General features: G+C 39.4%; 1 protein-coding gene across 7 annotated transcripts in view; it reads left to right on the forward strand.

Moving 5' to 3' along the window:
• HSPBAP1 (HSPB1 associated protein 1) overlaps positions 1–15420 on the forward strand; it is a 65423-nt gene that overhangs the window by 20303 nt on the left and 29700 nt on the right. For 6 of the 7 annotated variants that reach the window (XR_010919904.1, XM_067549638.1, XM_067549636.1 and 3 more), the window contains exons 2-3: positions 4792–4977; positions 13961–14145. Coding sequence is in view for 6 of the 7 variants with exons in the window: in XM_067549638.1 (XP_067405739.1) it covers positions 4792–4977; positions 13961–14145 (371 nt within the window). In the remaining variant the exon portion in view is untranslated. The remainder of the gene's footprint in view (positions 1–4791; positions 4978–13960; positions 14146–15420) is intronic. The other variant, XM_067549641.1, reaches the window with a different exon arrangement.

The raw sequence follows: 15420 nt of genomic DNA on the forward strand, positions 1-15420 counted from the left end.
CCCAAGTGACTGGGCCGGAGAGGACGGCCTTGTAACAGTATGATATACCTCATGTTTCCACATTAAAATGCAATTTTAAAAAATACCACAAGCAAGAAAACTGCCCCAAATTCTTTGTGTTTCTTTGGATTTATACCTTTAAAAAATGAAACTTTGCAGGCTTTTACTGGCTTTTTAAAATCAGACCAGGCAAAAGAACAGCTGTAAGGTGATAAACTTAGCATAACTAGGAGTAATTTTACTTTACTTCTTGTTTGAAAAGCTGAAAGACAAATAAGATCAGCACAGCTGCCCAGTCATAGAAAGCTAACTCTGCTCTATATTACAATGAATTGCACCAGGAATTAGCAGTTTAGGGTGGGGAATATATAATTTTTTAAAAGGTTTCTTCCATCAAAGTTGCATCTGTCCCGGTTTGCCCTTAATCTTTGACCTAGTATCACAGCAAAAACGTGCTGAGCAGCAATCTATCATACCAGATAGCCAGCTTGCCTGTGACCACACTGTATCTACTGTCATGCTCCCAGATGGTCACTTTTCCTGAACTTGCTTTTTCCACGTATATTAACTTTTTGCTTGGTAATCCAGAGCTGCTCCTTTCTGGTGTAAGGGATAACATATGGCGAGGCATATGGTCCCCATGAGACCTCCATATGCCTTGATTATTAATGTAGCAGTGTGTAAGGCTGAAGGCCAGGACTTATCTGCATCTTTTTTGTCTCTCAGCAATGCCATGCTGTCAAATGTTCTGCTTATAAAAGGAGAGTTTATAAAAACCTGTAACCTGAATTAAGAAATGGCAGCCATCTTTAAAAATATTATTTTTATCATTTAAAATGAATGACTAGAGAGGCCTTGAGTTTATTCTTAAAATTTTACATGCTGGAACTTTCATAAGAGCTAAAGGCAGTTAGGAATTCAACTTTATTGAAATCCAATAAGATTTAGGGACCAAACTCCCTTAGTCTCCTTTGACAATTTTAGTATTTGTGCCTCCATGGAAATAGGAATCAGTGCTTCTGTAAAACACAAAAACTTAAGTTAGTCTAGTTGCAGCTGAATAGAAGTCTAAACTCTATTGTAAGAAGAAATTAAATGTATTTTTCCCCCCAGGGCGGATAAAAATCAATGATTTTTTTTAAAGAACATTTTTTTAAAAATCTGATTTTTTTTTTTTAATTTAAATTGGATTTTTTATTTGTTAAATTATATATTTTTTCTTTTTAAAAATAAACCTCTTTAAAATGAAATCTGAATTTAATACAAAGTATGTTATGGCCTAAACTTCTTATAATCTCTCAAAACATTTACATAAAAATAAATATGCTGAATCCATCATTGAGTTAAAAGCTGCTTTTCTATATAAAGAAAGCATCAGAGGAAAAATGTCTAACTTTTGAGGTCAAGCTTTATAAATATGGCACAATAGGTCAGCCTAAGTAATTTAGGAGACTGTATCTTTTTCAAGAGATTTGGCCAAGTAGGAGTTTAAGCTCCTGTCACTTTCACTTAAGCATATTTGAAAACTTTCCCAGGCTGACCTAAAATAATCCGTTTAATTCACTGACAGCTGTTAATCCCTCTGTTTAATAAATCATTTACTTATCAATGTGCAACATGTTTTGATAAGAGAAGTGTATGTAGCCATAACATTTAAGGTGGTTTTGTTTAATTAAAATATTTTATATGCTGTTTTTTGTGTTAATTACATTTGTTACCTTCCTAATGCAACTGGACACACATCATGAACAAAAAGTTAACTATTTAGTAAATAAGCAATATATCATTCACTATTTTCTAACATACTAAAATGTACAATTAATAAGAATCTGAAAATATTAAGCTATGTAATTGTTTAACTAAATGTATATCATTACTGAGTACCCTCCTAGTAGCAAAAAGATGTACCAAATATAGTGAAAAGGTTCTATTTAGTTGTAAATCAGCATGTTTTAATAGTTATATCAACCAATAAAAATGCACCTTTATTTAGAAAACAAGTAAAGTACAAATGAAAAACTTGACTAAAATCAATGATTTCAAGGCTTTCCACTTGTAGATTTAAATTGCCTTAATTTAAATCAATCCATCCTGTGTTTTTTTTTCTTCTTTTTATTAACACATCAGTTTCTTTCCAGACAAAATTAGGCTTTTCAAAGAGTCTAGGAATATAGAAATCTAGGGTATCCAGTTATTTTTATATTTTACAAACATTTATTGAATGATTCAAAACTGTGTATGCTGAAGAATTTTCTTTAATGAACATTGTTCTCTTGGGTGTCTAAATTTAACCTGTTGAAGTCTTGTGTGACTCACCAATCAGATTTTTGCTTGTGTTATTCCGCTTCTACATGGTTTGAAACCAAATCACGTTGTTCCTTTCTGCAGCTCATTTGAAAGCCCCAGAGCGTTTGCTTTTTCTAAAATAAATGATGCCATGACTTCTAGAAACAACTCTTTAGCCTGAGTACAGAAACTGAACCGTGTCTTCATATGAAACATAATATATGAGCAAAGGAAGCTTTTATATAGGGCTCAATCCTACAAGATACTGAACACTGTGGCCCCAGCCCAGCAGAGCACTTCAGTACATTCTTAACTTTAAGTAAGTAAGTAATCTCACTGGTTTCAGTGGAACTATTCACATGTTTAAGCGGTTTGCTGACTTGGTTGGGGCCAGTGAGCTCAGCACCTTGCAAGATTGAACCCATAGTGCATTTGTGGTTTTCTTGACTTTGGCAAAAGCAGTATAATTTTCCGGGTGTGAAAGTGGCATTTAATTAATGTTGATGATCATGCAGTCTGTATTTTTAATTCAGGTGGCTACATTCTTTGAGATCCCAGCTTCTACTGGGAGCAGTATCTTTGTAATGTTGTTTTTCTAATTTTATCAGTCAGATCCACATCAGTTTGCACATCGCTAATGTCTCCCGAGGACCAGGAACTTTGGTCTTTGCTTATCTTTTCTCTTCCCCAAGAAAAAATTACAAAATGCACTTTATCATTTGTGCAGTTATTATTAATTATTCAGTACCAGTGCCTCTGACGGCATCCTTTTACTTTTTATTCCATGTGAAATACAGTAATACCATACCTGCCTTTATTGCCTATTAGTCAAGTTTTCCATCAGGCATCTTTCTGCTTTCCCTCAGACCACACTTTACGCATGGAAGTAGCAGGCCCGTTTGTAAAAATCTCCACAGCCACTCCACTATCCCCTTTCAGACCTCTGCTTTAAAACTCAGCTTCAGACACCTTCTAAATGGTTATGCAGTAGGTGTGCTGGGCCTCTTGTTTATTACATGAACCAGAATTGTCTCACTGTTACTTTGTGCTTCCCACGTCTTTTTGCTCTGTCCACATATTCTCTAGTTTTATACTTGGATTACAAACTCTCTGGGGCAGGAATTATCTTTTCATATATGTGTGTATTGTACATAACATAATAGGGACCCAGTCTCTGATCGGGACCTCGGGCCATATGCCAGTGAAAGTATTTAATGATTTATTAATTAATAATAATTGGCTCTTTCATGTCACTGCAATGAACCCAGAGTGAAGGCCATCATGGCATACTGCCCCACTCACTTTCAGTCAGTCTCCTTCCCAGTTTCCCTGCCACTCTGAGGGAGTATGCTGCGTTAAAATTATACCTAGTACAAGGTACATCTTCTGGCATGCTGACGCAGCTATGCTGCCTAATACAACAGAGGGGCAAGAGATGTAGAACCAAGGCTCCACCCCTTCCCACAGACCTGTGGTGGTGGGAGAACTAGTGGCTCTGCAGATCATGGTAGGAGAAACTGCAGCTAAGGAGTAGGGGGCCACTTTATGGCACTGTGCAGGGTGGGCCATGATTTGGCTCAAAATATTTTTTTTAAAAAAGGAGAAGAAAACTGGCAGGGATAGGGGGTGACAAAACAAATTGATTGATTTTATTTATTTATTAGTCCTTTTCAATTTTTGGCATTATGTAGATACAAATTCTGGATGAATGGACTTTAATAAAGATTAAAATCATGAATTTATAGTTTATTATCTGGAGATGTAGTCCACTGTCCTAGCACTGTGGAGCTGTTACACTTTTTTTTAAAGAAGCTTTCCGTCTCAACATGTCCCTAAAGGGAAGTTGCTGTAAAACTGCTGAGTTTTCAAGGCTGCCAACATTTCAGCTTGACAGTTTCAATGAGGGATATAAATTGCTATACAACTAAGGACTAAATTGAAATCTGGGATTAGCATAGTCCTTGGATTGGCACAATTTTTGTCTTTTTAAAAAACCTGTAGGTGAAAATAATTTAAAATAGCTATATCTCTCTTTGAGATATCTGCTGTTGTGATTGCACTGCAAGGTATGTTTAATTCATTGGTTAAAATCAGATGCATTAAGCACTTTGTTTGCCATCTCTCAAGGGTACTCTGCACTTTTCAGAAGGAACCCTGCACAGAAGGAATGTTAGTCATAACATTTATATTCTCTAAACTTTTGACATTAATCACAAAGCTCTTAATTGTCAGAGTAATTCTAAACACTGGGCTACATTAGGGAACCAAAAATCATAAATATTTACCAATGTTTTGTATTCTGGGTGTTAATGTTCCTTTTTAAATTCTAATTTAGTATCGGGAATGACTTCTCTGGAGAATTTTCATTAAACAAATATTACAAGTACATAGAAAAATTAACCATAATCAAGGGAGATATTAGTAATTTGTGTTTTCCACACGGTGGGGATGATAGATAACTGTACTGTAAATCATTTATCTACAACTGTTTGTTTCTTTCCAAAGGTGAAGATGTCAAACCTTTTACTCCAACGAAAGCCAAGGAAATTGTGATGTCTCTACAACAACCTGCAGTCTTTTGTAACATGGTTTTTGATTGGCCATCACTACAGTGGAATGCTAAATATCTTTCCAAGGTGTTGGACGGAAAGAGAATACAGTTTAGGATGGGCCTGAAGAAAAAGGATAGAGGTAGGAATTGAGGTGGTGTTAGGTTACATTTTGAAATTCTGTTTAATATCCTCCTTAATCCCCTGCAGTGCTTTCATACCAAATGTTCTTTTCACAGTACATTACATCTAACAAAAACTGTAGGTGAGAAAAATGAAATGGGAGGTTTGTTTTAGTCACTGATACCTCATCTTTCTCTCTCACTTGCTTTTTTCCTTTTTAACATTTGGAACAGTAAGTCTAATGGTTAGAGCTGACTTCTGAGAATCATAAATCCTGGTTTCCTTTCCTGGCTTTGTCATGTAATTGCTATGTGGTCATCCATAAATCACTTAGATTATTTAGATTGTAGGTGATGATTTAGATGGTCCGAGGTGTTGAGCATCTGTACTCCTAACTCTATAGGAGTGGCCAGGCTGAGGATATTTGAAAATCAGGCCATTAACCAATCTGTTTCTTCATCTATAAAATGGAGATAATCGTCATCTGTTTTACAGGGGGTTGTGAGGTTTTGTTAATTACTGATTGTTAAAACATTTTGAGATACTCTGATAAAAGATGCTATAGAAGTACAAAGTGTTAATAAAAGCTTTTGCCAGCAGTAGTATGCATTTTACCCCTGGCCCTCCAAATTCACTCAGAGATATAAGAAAATCTCTTCTTCAATGGAGAAAGGTAGCTTTGTTTTTTCCTCTTTTTTTTAAATACCATAATAAATCTGCTGCTACCTGTGATTTCAGGATTGTCACTGTGGTGCACATCATAGCCACTCTGAGCTTCAGGACAGCATAGAACATGGAACCTGCTGCTCCAGGAATATAGGCCTCTATGACTTGAGTCAATCGTGGCTTTGCCAAAAGCCTCGTGCACGCCCTGCCTCAGCAGCAGATTGAAAAGTAGATTGTGAGTCAAAGCCAGTGTCTGCCTCTGACTTTCTCCCTGATCCGGGAGTGCGAATATACGTTGCTCCAGCCCTATACCTGCTCCAGTGTACGCCCACCAGCTCGAAGGTGCAGCTGCACTACCCATTGTATTGTGAGGGCAGAGCCAAAGCTCTGCCTGTACACATGGAGGAGGGGTGGAATGAAGCAGCCCTTTAGAGGCTACTGTCCTCTCTGTGCTGCTACCTGTGGTTAGTCTGGTCCAGACAAGACACGATTAAGCAAGTTCTGAGTCTATCCAATAGCGCAGAAGTTCTCAAACGTTTTAAATGGAGTCCCCCTGTGGACTTTTGTCTAACAATAGCGTGCCCTCTTCCCCTGAATTGTGCCCCCTTTTCACCTTTTTGAAAGGGGGGGCCCTTTCAGGAAAAAACAGGGGCGCTTCCTGTGCTGTAGGCCCTGTTTTTTTCCTGAAAGGGGGGGATTTGGGGGAAGGGGGCACAATTGTTAGGGGGTGCTTCCCACGCTGTAGGCCCTAACAATCACGCCCCCCTACCCTCAAACGCTCCCTTTCAGGAAAAAAACAGGGCCTAGAGCACGGGAAGCAGGGACCACGACAGCAGCAATGCAGGGAGCAGCGGCAGCGGAGAGTAGCGAGCACCAGGAGCAGCATGGAGAGTGGGGGCAGCAGCGCGGGAGGGTGCCCAGCAGTGGTAGGGGGCTGCTGCTGCTGCAGGAGGTGGGCGGCAATGGCTGTTTCTGTGACCAGGGAGCGTGGAGCTGGACTGGCTCTGTCCCCTGCTCCGTGCTCCTCCCCCCCCCCCCCCATGATCCATCTCGCACCCCCACTTTGAGAACCACTGCAGTAGAGGGCAGTGTCACACACACACTAGCTAATTTATTAGGAATATATTTTAATATTTACTTTTTTCTTTTAAAAAAAAAAAAAAAAAAAAGCCAAGCAAAAGCCAGGAAGATAAAAGTATGTAACAAGTATAATGAGAGACAAACAACCATGGAATTGACAACGTCTATGTTGGGTTATTGTGGAACATAAAGAACTGTCAAATATATAATACTTGTCTTAGTATTTTATGTTTTCGAAGCACTTTACAAACAAGAGTTAATCAATCTTCACTTCCACACTTTGATATGTGGTCTATTGGTGAGAGCATTGGACTGTTACTCAGAGACCTGGCTATTAGTCTATTCCTTGCTCTACCACCCACCTTCTGGGTGATCTTCACAAGTCATTTGTCCCTTTGTGCCTCAGTTTCCCTATCTGTACAGTGGGGATAATGATACTGACCTCCTTTGTAAAGCTCTTTAAGATCTATCTATGAAAAGCACTATATCAACATCCAGTTCTTCTTCTTATCGCCATTTTATAGACAGAAACGGTGCCATATTGATAGCAATGGGAACAGGCACAGTACGGGTAATGGCAGTGAAGTTCTCTACAATGCCCATCCACCTTAACATGGAGGAAGCACCAATAAGAGTGAAAGAGGGTAATTTAGTTTAGGCGTCTGTCAAATTTTAGGCATCTTTCTTGAGGCTGGCACTAGTGTTCCAGTTGTGCACACCTGTCTGTTAAGAATTGGACTGACCCCACCAACTTACTTGATAAGTCATCGGATGACAAAAGCTTTCAGTTATCGGGAATGTGGGCTAGACTCAAAGCAGTTAGAGTTTTCATATTTTAAGATTAAAGTCATTGTATGTCTTGCTATTCATTTTGCATCCCTGGAAACAGCCAGTCCTTAGGAAATCAGTTTTGTCTCCAGGCACACACCATTGTATGCTAACACAGGTTGCAAATGTCTTCAAGAAAATGAGTAGAGTCCTCTGGGGTTATACTGTAGCTAAATGAGGATCTTGCTGCAACAAAAAGCATTGCATTGTAAGAATTTGTTTGATAAGCCACCTAAGAGTCTAAAATAACGTAACGTGTGTTGTTGCTAGAAATAAGTAGGTTTCTCTCTTTTGCATTAATGCGTTTCTGAGGGTGTGCTTGACCCTTTCTTTCCTATTGCTGTTATCCAGATCCAAGATCACTTGTCCTGTCAAAAATGAGGTACTTATGGTACTATAGATTAGAGGAAGAAACTGGGGAATATAGCAAAGATTATATTGGCCCCTTTTATTGTGTGTGTTCACCTGCCATTAGTCATCTGAATTTACAGTTCCAGGGTGGTGTTAGATGATCCTGTCAGTGGTCAGCATAGCAGCAGCCAAGATTGCTTTTTCCATCCATGCCTGACTATGAATTTGCAACCATTCATTGCCTCAAGGTTCCATTATTGCCATATGCTCTCCCTGGGGTTACACCTGAAATCCATTCAGAAGCTGGTTCAGAATGAGTGAAATCACTTGTTTTGAGCAGGATTTTGTTGCAAGCCAACAGTACCATTACTCGAAACTGCACTGGCTGCCTATTAGTTTCTGGGAGGAGTTTAAGATGGTGATTTTGATCTATAAAGCCCTAAGAGGCCTGAGATCTGAGACACCACCTCTTACCTTCCAACGCAATCCAAGCTGCAGCTTGTGGAGGCCCTGAAGTTTATTCAGTATAAAAGAGAAGGAGCTGCTGCTAAAGTGTTCTCCATGCAGGCCCTGGCTCTGCAACTTGCTTTTCCTATTGGTCTGAAATAGCCAGTTGATCTTTAGTTCATATAAAACAGACCAGATGTGGAGAACCAGGGAGATGTCTGTATTATATGTCTGAATAAGATAGGTGCCTCACCTTACCTGCTGATATTATTCGGTCTGACTACACGAAGTTAAATCAAAGGAGGCTGTTAGAAAAAACCAAGCAGGGAATAAAACAATGACAAAGATTCATCAAGAGAGAATATCAAGGGTGCTGGAGGGATTATTGATCAGGAAATGCCTACCTACCTGGCTCAAGACAGGTTAACAGATTTATTTTCTCAGGGCCAGAGTTTAGGATCAAACGGACATTAAACCTTTAAAGCCCGCTGCCTAGATAGGAAGTGTGGGGGGGAGCAGACAGCAGTTGCTGAAGGTGAGTCTCTGCCAGTGGGTATGCCTATACTGCATTTGGGAGATATGACTGCAGCGTGTGTAGACATACCTGAGATAGCTTTAATCTAGCTACATCAATCTAGCTAGAGATTCTGAGAGAATGCAGCTGTGCAGTCTGTCTCTCTCAGCCCAGAGATAGTGATAGCTGGACTGAGTGTAGTGTAGCAAAACTTGCAAGGAAATGATAAAATTTAGATGAGAAGAGACGTGTGTAGCCTTTCATTGTTTTAACCCTTTTTCTCTGCTTGCTAGATACCTTTGGATGAATAAACAATATGAGAAGAAGCTGATTTGGGGTCACGTTAAGCAACTGTGGGCCACAGGTTCCGAGAGAAGTTTTTTTTGCAGGTGTCCAGTACAGCCGGGCCTGTTGTATTACACGGTTGGGGAACGTGGGCTGCAATCTAGAGACGCACTCCAAGACAGTTGAATTGTGGGGTTCCATCCTCAAGAGAGGTGAAAACCAAGTCTGTCACCTGAGAGCTGCACTCAACAGGGCCTGTGAAGGGAACTGAAATGCAGCTTGCCCTGTAACCATGACACCATCTGCTAAGGCTTTTGGGGAAGGCTGAGGGCTTCGTTGATAATGGGATTCTGGGTGTGGTGGTCTACTGTTTGGATGTTTACGTAATCTGGCTATTTAATTTAATTTTGGTGTGTGTCCGTGTGTGCTTTGTTATACTGCTGAGTAGTTATTCTTTGTATGGATTGTTATTTTAAATAATTAAGGCCCCTAGAGATATGGATGGATGTTTTGTAGGGTGGGTCTTTTTTTAAAATTTAAATCAAAATAAATAAAAGGGAGAGCCTTGCATCCTTGTTGGAGCCTTCAAGTACTGCATTTTTCCCTACTTCTTCTTTTTACTTTAGAGGCTTTGCATTGCAGACACCATCCTTCTGGATGGAACAGCAGTTGGTATCATACAATCATAGAAATGTAGGGTAGGAAGAGACCTCAAGAAGTCATCTAGTCCATCCCTCTGCACTGAATCAGGATTAAATGTACCCAGACCATTCCTGATAAGTATGTGTCTAACCTGTTCTTAAAACCCTACAGTGGCAGGGATTCCACAACCTTCTTAGTTAATCCTATTCCGGCACTTAACTATCCTTATAATTGGGACGTTTTTCCTAATATCTAACCTAAATCTCCCTTGCTGCAAACAAAGACAGTTACTTCTTGTCCCATCCTCAACGGATGTGGAGAACAATTGATCACTAACCTCTTAATCACAATCTTTTACATATTTGAAGATTATCATGTCCCCGCTTAGCTTTCTTTCAGTGACCATATTTAAGTAAGTAGGTGAGCTGATGTTCTGCACAAAGTACTCCATCTTATTCCCTGGTTTGAATTCACAGCACTAGTGCAGGGAGTGAGAGATCAGGGCCAGGCATCAAAAGCCGATATCGTCAATGCACAGCACTGCTAGCTCAGCTGTTGTTTGGTTTAGTCTAAGAATGATCTCATTTTAAAAATTCTTCAGTCTTTAAACATTAAATATTTAGAAGCCTGTTCATGTTCTTGCTTTCCAATTCCAATCGCTGATATTTGCATGCAGGCTGCAGTAGACTTGTCCATTTTTCTAGACTGTCCAAATACTCTTGTTTTTGTTATTGTTCATTCACTATCCTCAGCATGATTGGTGCGGAACCAGACCTAAATTAGACTAAGATCCTTGCCCTGTGGAAGTTACAGCCTAGAAGCAACTGTCTACAACAGTCTATAGGACTTACTGTTCACAGTTGGAATTTTCCAAATAAAGCTTGGTATGAAATATGTGGAAAGTTAGAAATACCTTATTTCTTCACTTTAAAATATTTGCTCCTATCTTATCTCATAAAACAGGCAATGTCATGAGCACTCTTTGTTCTCATCAGAATAATTCAGATATTGAGCTGCCTTCAGTAGTTTTCATACCTTTTATATAATTTTTCCATCAGCCCATCTTTTAGCGAAATGATGTGTAGTGCATTAATGATGGGATATTTGGAGGCAGCATTGAACTGTAACACATAGGAGGAATCAGATATACTATTTTAAGTGTAGTGGGTGGGTCTTCAATGCAATTCTTATGCAGGGAAAAGTGATTTCTGGAGGGATCCCTAGTATAGCAGCAAGCCAAGTTATATATTGCTGAATATTAAGCTTATTGGACATTCTTAGCTAATAAACTTGATAATGAGTTAGAGAAATGCTACCCCCACTATTACAATGGAAGATGACAGAGTTATAGCGAAAGATTGTAAGAGCTGTTCAGCTGCCCAGAGGAAATAAGAACAAATGTACAAGACTGTATGGGAATTTCCATGATGATAAAATCAGAGCAGTGAGGAATTCCCCCAGAGCTCTTATTACTGTGCAAGGATAAAAGGATTCCCTTTTTAAGCAGCTGTGTGCGAGTTGTACAAGGTTAAATTACTGCTCTTTCATTCCCATTCATGCAGCCTCTAGTAATTTTTTCCATCAATAATGGTTACAGTATAGTATGAAATTTTTCATTTTACATTGTGGGTGAGTATATCTGAAGCTGGCAGGCCTAACTGTGATGGGAAATGAAGGTCTCTGATAAGCCAAAGGTAATGTGCACTGTGTTGCCGGCAACAGCAAAGCAGGCCTTCTCCTGCTACTTCACCTTGACCTGAAATACTGTACCAGAATCTTCCTGGGACAAGAGGGCAGGGATAGTAAAACCAGTGTTCATGCTGATTCAGTAGCATCCATCTACTGTGCGGTGAAGACTTACAATGCTCAGTTCTGTAGTGGGCCAGGCTTTATGGTATGGTTAACAGAACTGATGATGGTGGTGATTTAACAGGCTCATGCAGTTGTTCCAATACCTAGTTTCTGCTTTCCCCCCATCTTATTTGCCAGTGGTTTTCAGACATGCTCTGCGGTGGCCTAAATCTATTCCCATTGAATTCAATGATAAATTTCCCATTGACTTCAATGGGAGCAGCATTAGGCCAATATTGAGTGCTTTTGAAAATTCCACCCAAAGGGAGAAATTCACCCATTAGCACAGAACCCACTCAGAGGCTTTTGTGCCATGGGATTAAAATCATACCCCTGCATAGGCACATATTTGTAGCTGAGCAACTGTGCAAGGGGACCTATGCAGTGAGGAGGTGGCCCCCATATCCGCTCTGAATACGCTTGTGTGAAGGAGAGAGTTCAGGATGGGGCCATTGGCTCCAATGTTACACAAATCCAGTGGCTAGGAATCCCCATGTACAAGGTGTGGAGGTACTGTGGACATTATTTCAAACTAAAGGCTGGAATAGCAGCCATAGCAGGGTTGCACTGTCATTGACTTGGGGTTGGATACTATCCTCTTCAATAGCTCCACACACAACAGCTTTTTTATTAATAAATTCCAAAGCCAGAAGGTGCCGCTGTGGTCATCTATAGTCTGACCTGCTGCATAACACACGCCATAGAACTTCCCCCAAATAATTCCTAGAATCAACCTTTTGAAAAATATCCAATCATGATTTTAAAATTGTCACTGATGGAGCATCCCCCACAACTCTTGATATGTTGTTCCAATGATTAATTACTCACTGTTAAAAAAAATTACCGTATTTCCTATATGAATCTGTCTAGCTTCAACTTCCAGCCATTGCCTTGTGTTATCCCTGTCTCTGTTAGACTGAAAAGTCCATTTTTAAATATTTGTTTCCCATATAGATACTTATGGACTGTAATCAAGTCACCCCCTTAACCTCCTCTTTCTTAGGCTAAACAGATTTTGCTCCTGGACCCTATCACTATAAGACATGTTTTCTTATTTAATCATTCCCATGGCTGTTCTCTGAACCCTCTCCAATTTATCAACATCCTTCTTGAATTGTGGACACCAGAACTGGACATGGTATTCCAGCAGCCATTGTGCCAGTGTCAAACACAGATGTAAAATAACTTCCCCTACCCTTACTCAAGATTTTGCCCTGTTTATGCATCCAAGGATTGCTTTAACTCTTTTGACCAGTGTTGAACTGGGAGTGCATGTTCAGCTGATCATCCACTACAGACCCCAAATCTTTACTCTGACTTGGCCATGTGGATTGTCTGTAATAATTCTTGATTCACCTATTTATTTTGGTTGCTTCTGTTGTGGCACATTTCCTCTTGCCATTGTTATACGCACATGCAGATCAGTACTATAGGATTTGGGGCAGAGAGAGAGGTGTATTTGTTTGATATTTTGAATCAAAATTCAAGCCTTTTGCCAGAAGCCCAGCACGTATGGGCTAATGATCCCTTTTCTCCTCGCACAGTGAGGACTGCAGGGCATTTATAGTATGGATCTTTGTGGCTGTACTTTATATCCTACACAAAGTTTTTAAAATCTGTTTCCCAAACAGAGTTAGACAATGAGCACTTTTCACTGAATTTCCAAACAGTCATTCTGTCAGCTTCAGCCTTAAGAACGGATTCCCATTTGTGGAAGTACTTTAACTTTTTTTTTTTTTTTTTTTTTTTTTTGAGTATGCTGCCATAAGATTGTGTTTATACATAAAAATTACTTATGTTCCTGAGGAAAGAACACTCGCTTCAATTGGGGTAATGGTCCTAGTGAATCTTTTATGGCTGGCAAGGGATTCTGCAAGATGCTTTATCCATAAGTACTGAAAAATGACAGCCTTTCAGATGGGTTATTGGACATGTATAAGAATCCAATATTTGCTTCTTCTGTAAAATGGTGTTGATTTAGTTATTCCCTTAGATGAGAGGAGAAAAGAAGAGTCTGGCTCCATAAATCAAAAGAGCCTCAATAAAGGTTTGTGAAGGGGGGAGAAATGTGAGAGAGGGAGAGAGTAATTAAAGGACAGACTGATTGTCAATTGTGTTAAATTAATCATGAGCTTGGTGATGTGGTCTATTTTCAGTTGTGTGTTGGGCTGAGACAACCAAGCTAATTTCACTTCGGATTTTATATTGCATTTAATCAGTGGTCCAAGCTGAGACAAAGTTATTGTTTCATCTATTAAACTGCTTCACCCTATATCTGTTCTTTATGATTCTGTGTTCAATATGCATGTAATGTCGTCTTTTCTTTATATTGCTCTAGCTCCACAGTTTGAAACCCAGTGCAGTTATGTAGAAGCTACACTTGAAGAGTTTTTGGCCTGGACTTGTGAACAGCCTACTCATATCTCTGGACCATTCAGTTGTTTCGATTCTTCCAAATATTGGGCATATGCTGACTATAAATATATTGCTAGAATATTTGAAGACAAGACAGAAATTTTCAAGGTAAACTTAATTTTTACCTTCTACTCAGGACTATGCAGGAAAATGTCCTAAAGGTGCTGGTTAATTACTGTGATTTATTATAGCTTTTGAAATCTGTCTAGCCTTTTCACTTCTCTATTCCTTTGACCAGTTTTTTAGTTTTATTGGATACTTATTTATTTTGATTTCAGTCTAACAAAAATATCAAACCAAACAGCACCCATCTCAAGCTTGGAATACTCCTGTTACACATTTTAAAACACAGCAATATAAGTGTTACAAAACAGCACTTCATTTCTTCCTGCCACCCAACCACATATAATTTTGTGCCTGATCTAGACACTACTGAAGTTAATGGGTGTCTGTTTCTCCACTGACTTTTGTGGCCTCTGGACCAAGACCCTAATTTGCCATTTATGTGACCTCTACAGCTTAAAACCTCCACTGCTTTTTTTTAAAGATATCATATTAGTGGAATAATCAAACCTCATACTCAAACTGTTGGCATGCATGATAGTTTACAAACCTAGGCTTTGATGCTACAGTTGGATTCATGCAGGCAGACCCTTGCACAAGTGTGCAGTTCCAATAATGTCAGTAGACCTCCACTGGCCCAAGGATCCCATCTGCATAGATCCAGTTGCAGCGTTAAGACTTTAATACAGTTTCACTGCAATTTTATTCAGCTGCATACTGATTCAGGAGGCGCACAGTTCCTCATTAAATAACACTTTAAGGCCAGTGCACAAGTGTTTGCAGGATTATGCCCTTACTGTCCATGAAAATACTAAAATACACAAGAGTAGCCCATTCTTGAAAGAATGAGTATGCATCCAAGCCAAAGTTTTGGAACACATTGCAGTTTTCTCCTGTCCCTCCCTGCCTGCACGCTTGTACAGCATGTCAAACGCATTACCAGTGTTTAATAAATAATACAGTACGAGCTGCACAAATATAAATATTAGGGTGTTTACTCTCTGCAAATGTCAGCATGATTCATGAGGGGAATTCTCTCTGGCTAAACAAGATTTGAAGCTCCAGCACCATTTCATGCTTTCCCAGACCCAGCATGACTGCCTCGAATTTTGGCCTCTGCTCCAGTGGACCCTTAGTTTTATGGCACAAGATTATATAAAATAACCATATGCAGAACATCTACCTAAACTGCTACTTCAGTGGGTCAATAAAAATGTTCTTGAGGGAAACAATTGCCATCCCACCCACGTACGTACATAATTAGGGATCTAAGAATCTTCTCTACTCATCGCATGCTGACTGCACTGGCATCAGAGTGAA

The sequence above is a fragment of the Emydura macquarii genome, unplaced genomic scaffold (genome assembly GCF_026122565.2).
Source record: "Emydura macquarii macquarii isolate MOO-44397 ecotype Brisbane River unplaced genomic scaffold, CSIRO-AGI_Emac_v2 contig_1253, whole genome shotgun sequence".
Lineage (NCBI taxonomy): Eukaryota > Metazoa > Chordata > Testudines > Chelidae > Emydura > Emydura macquarii.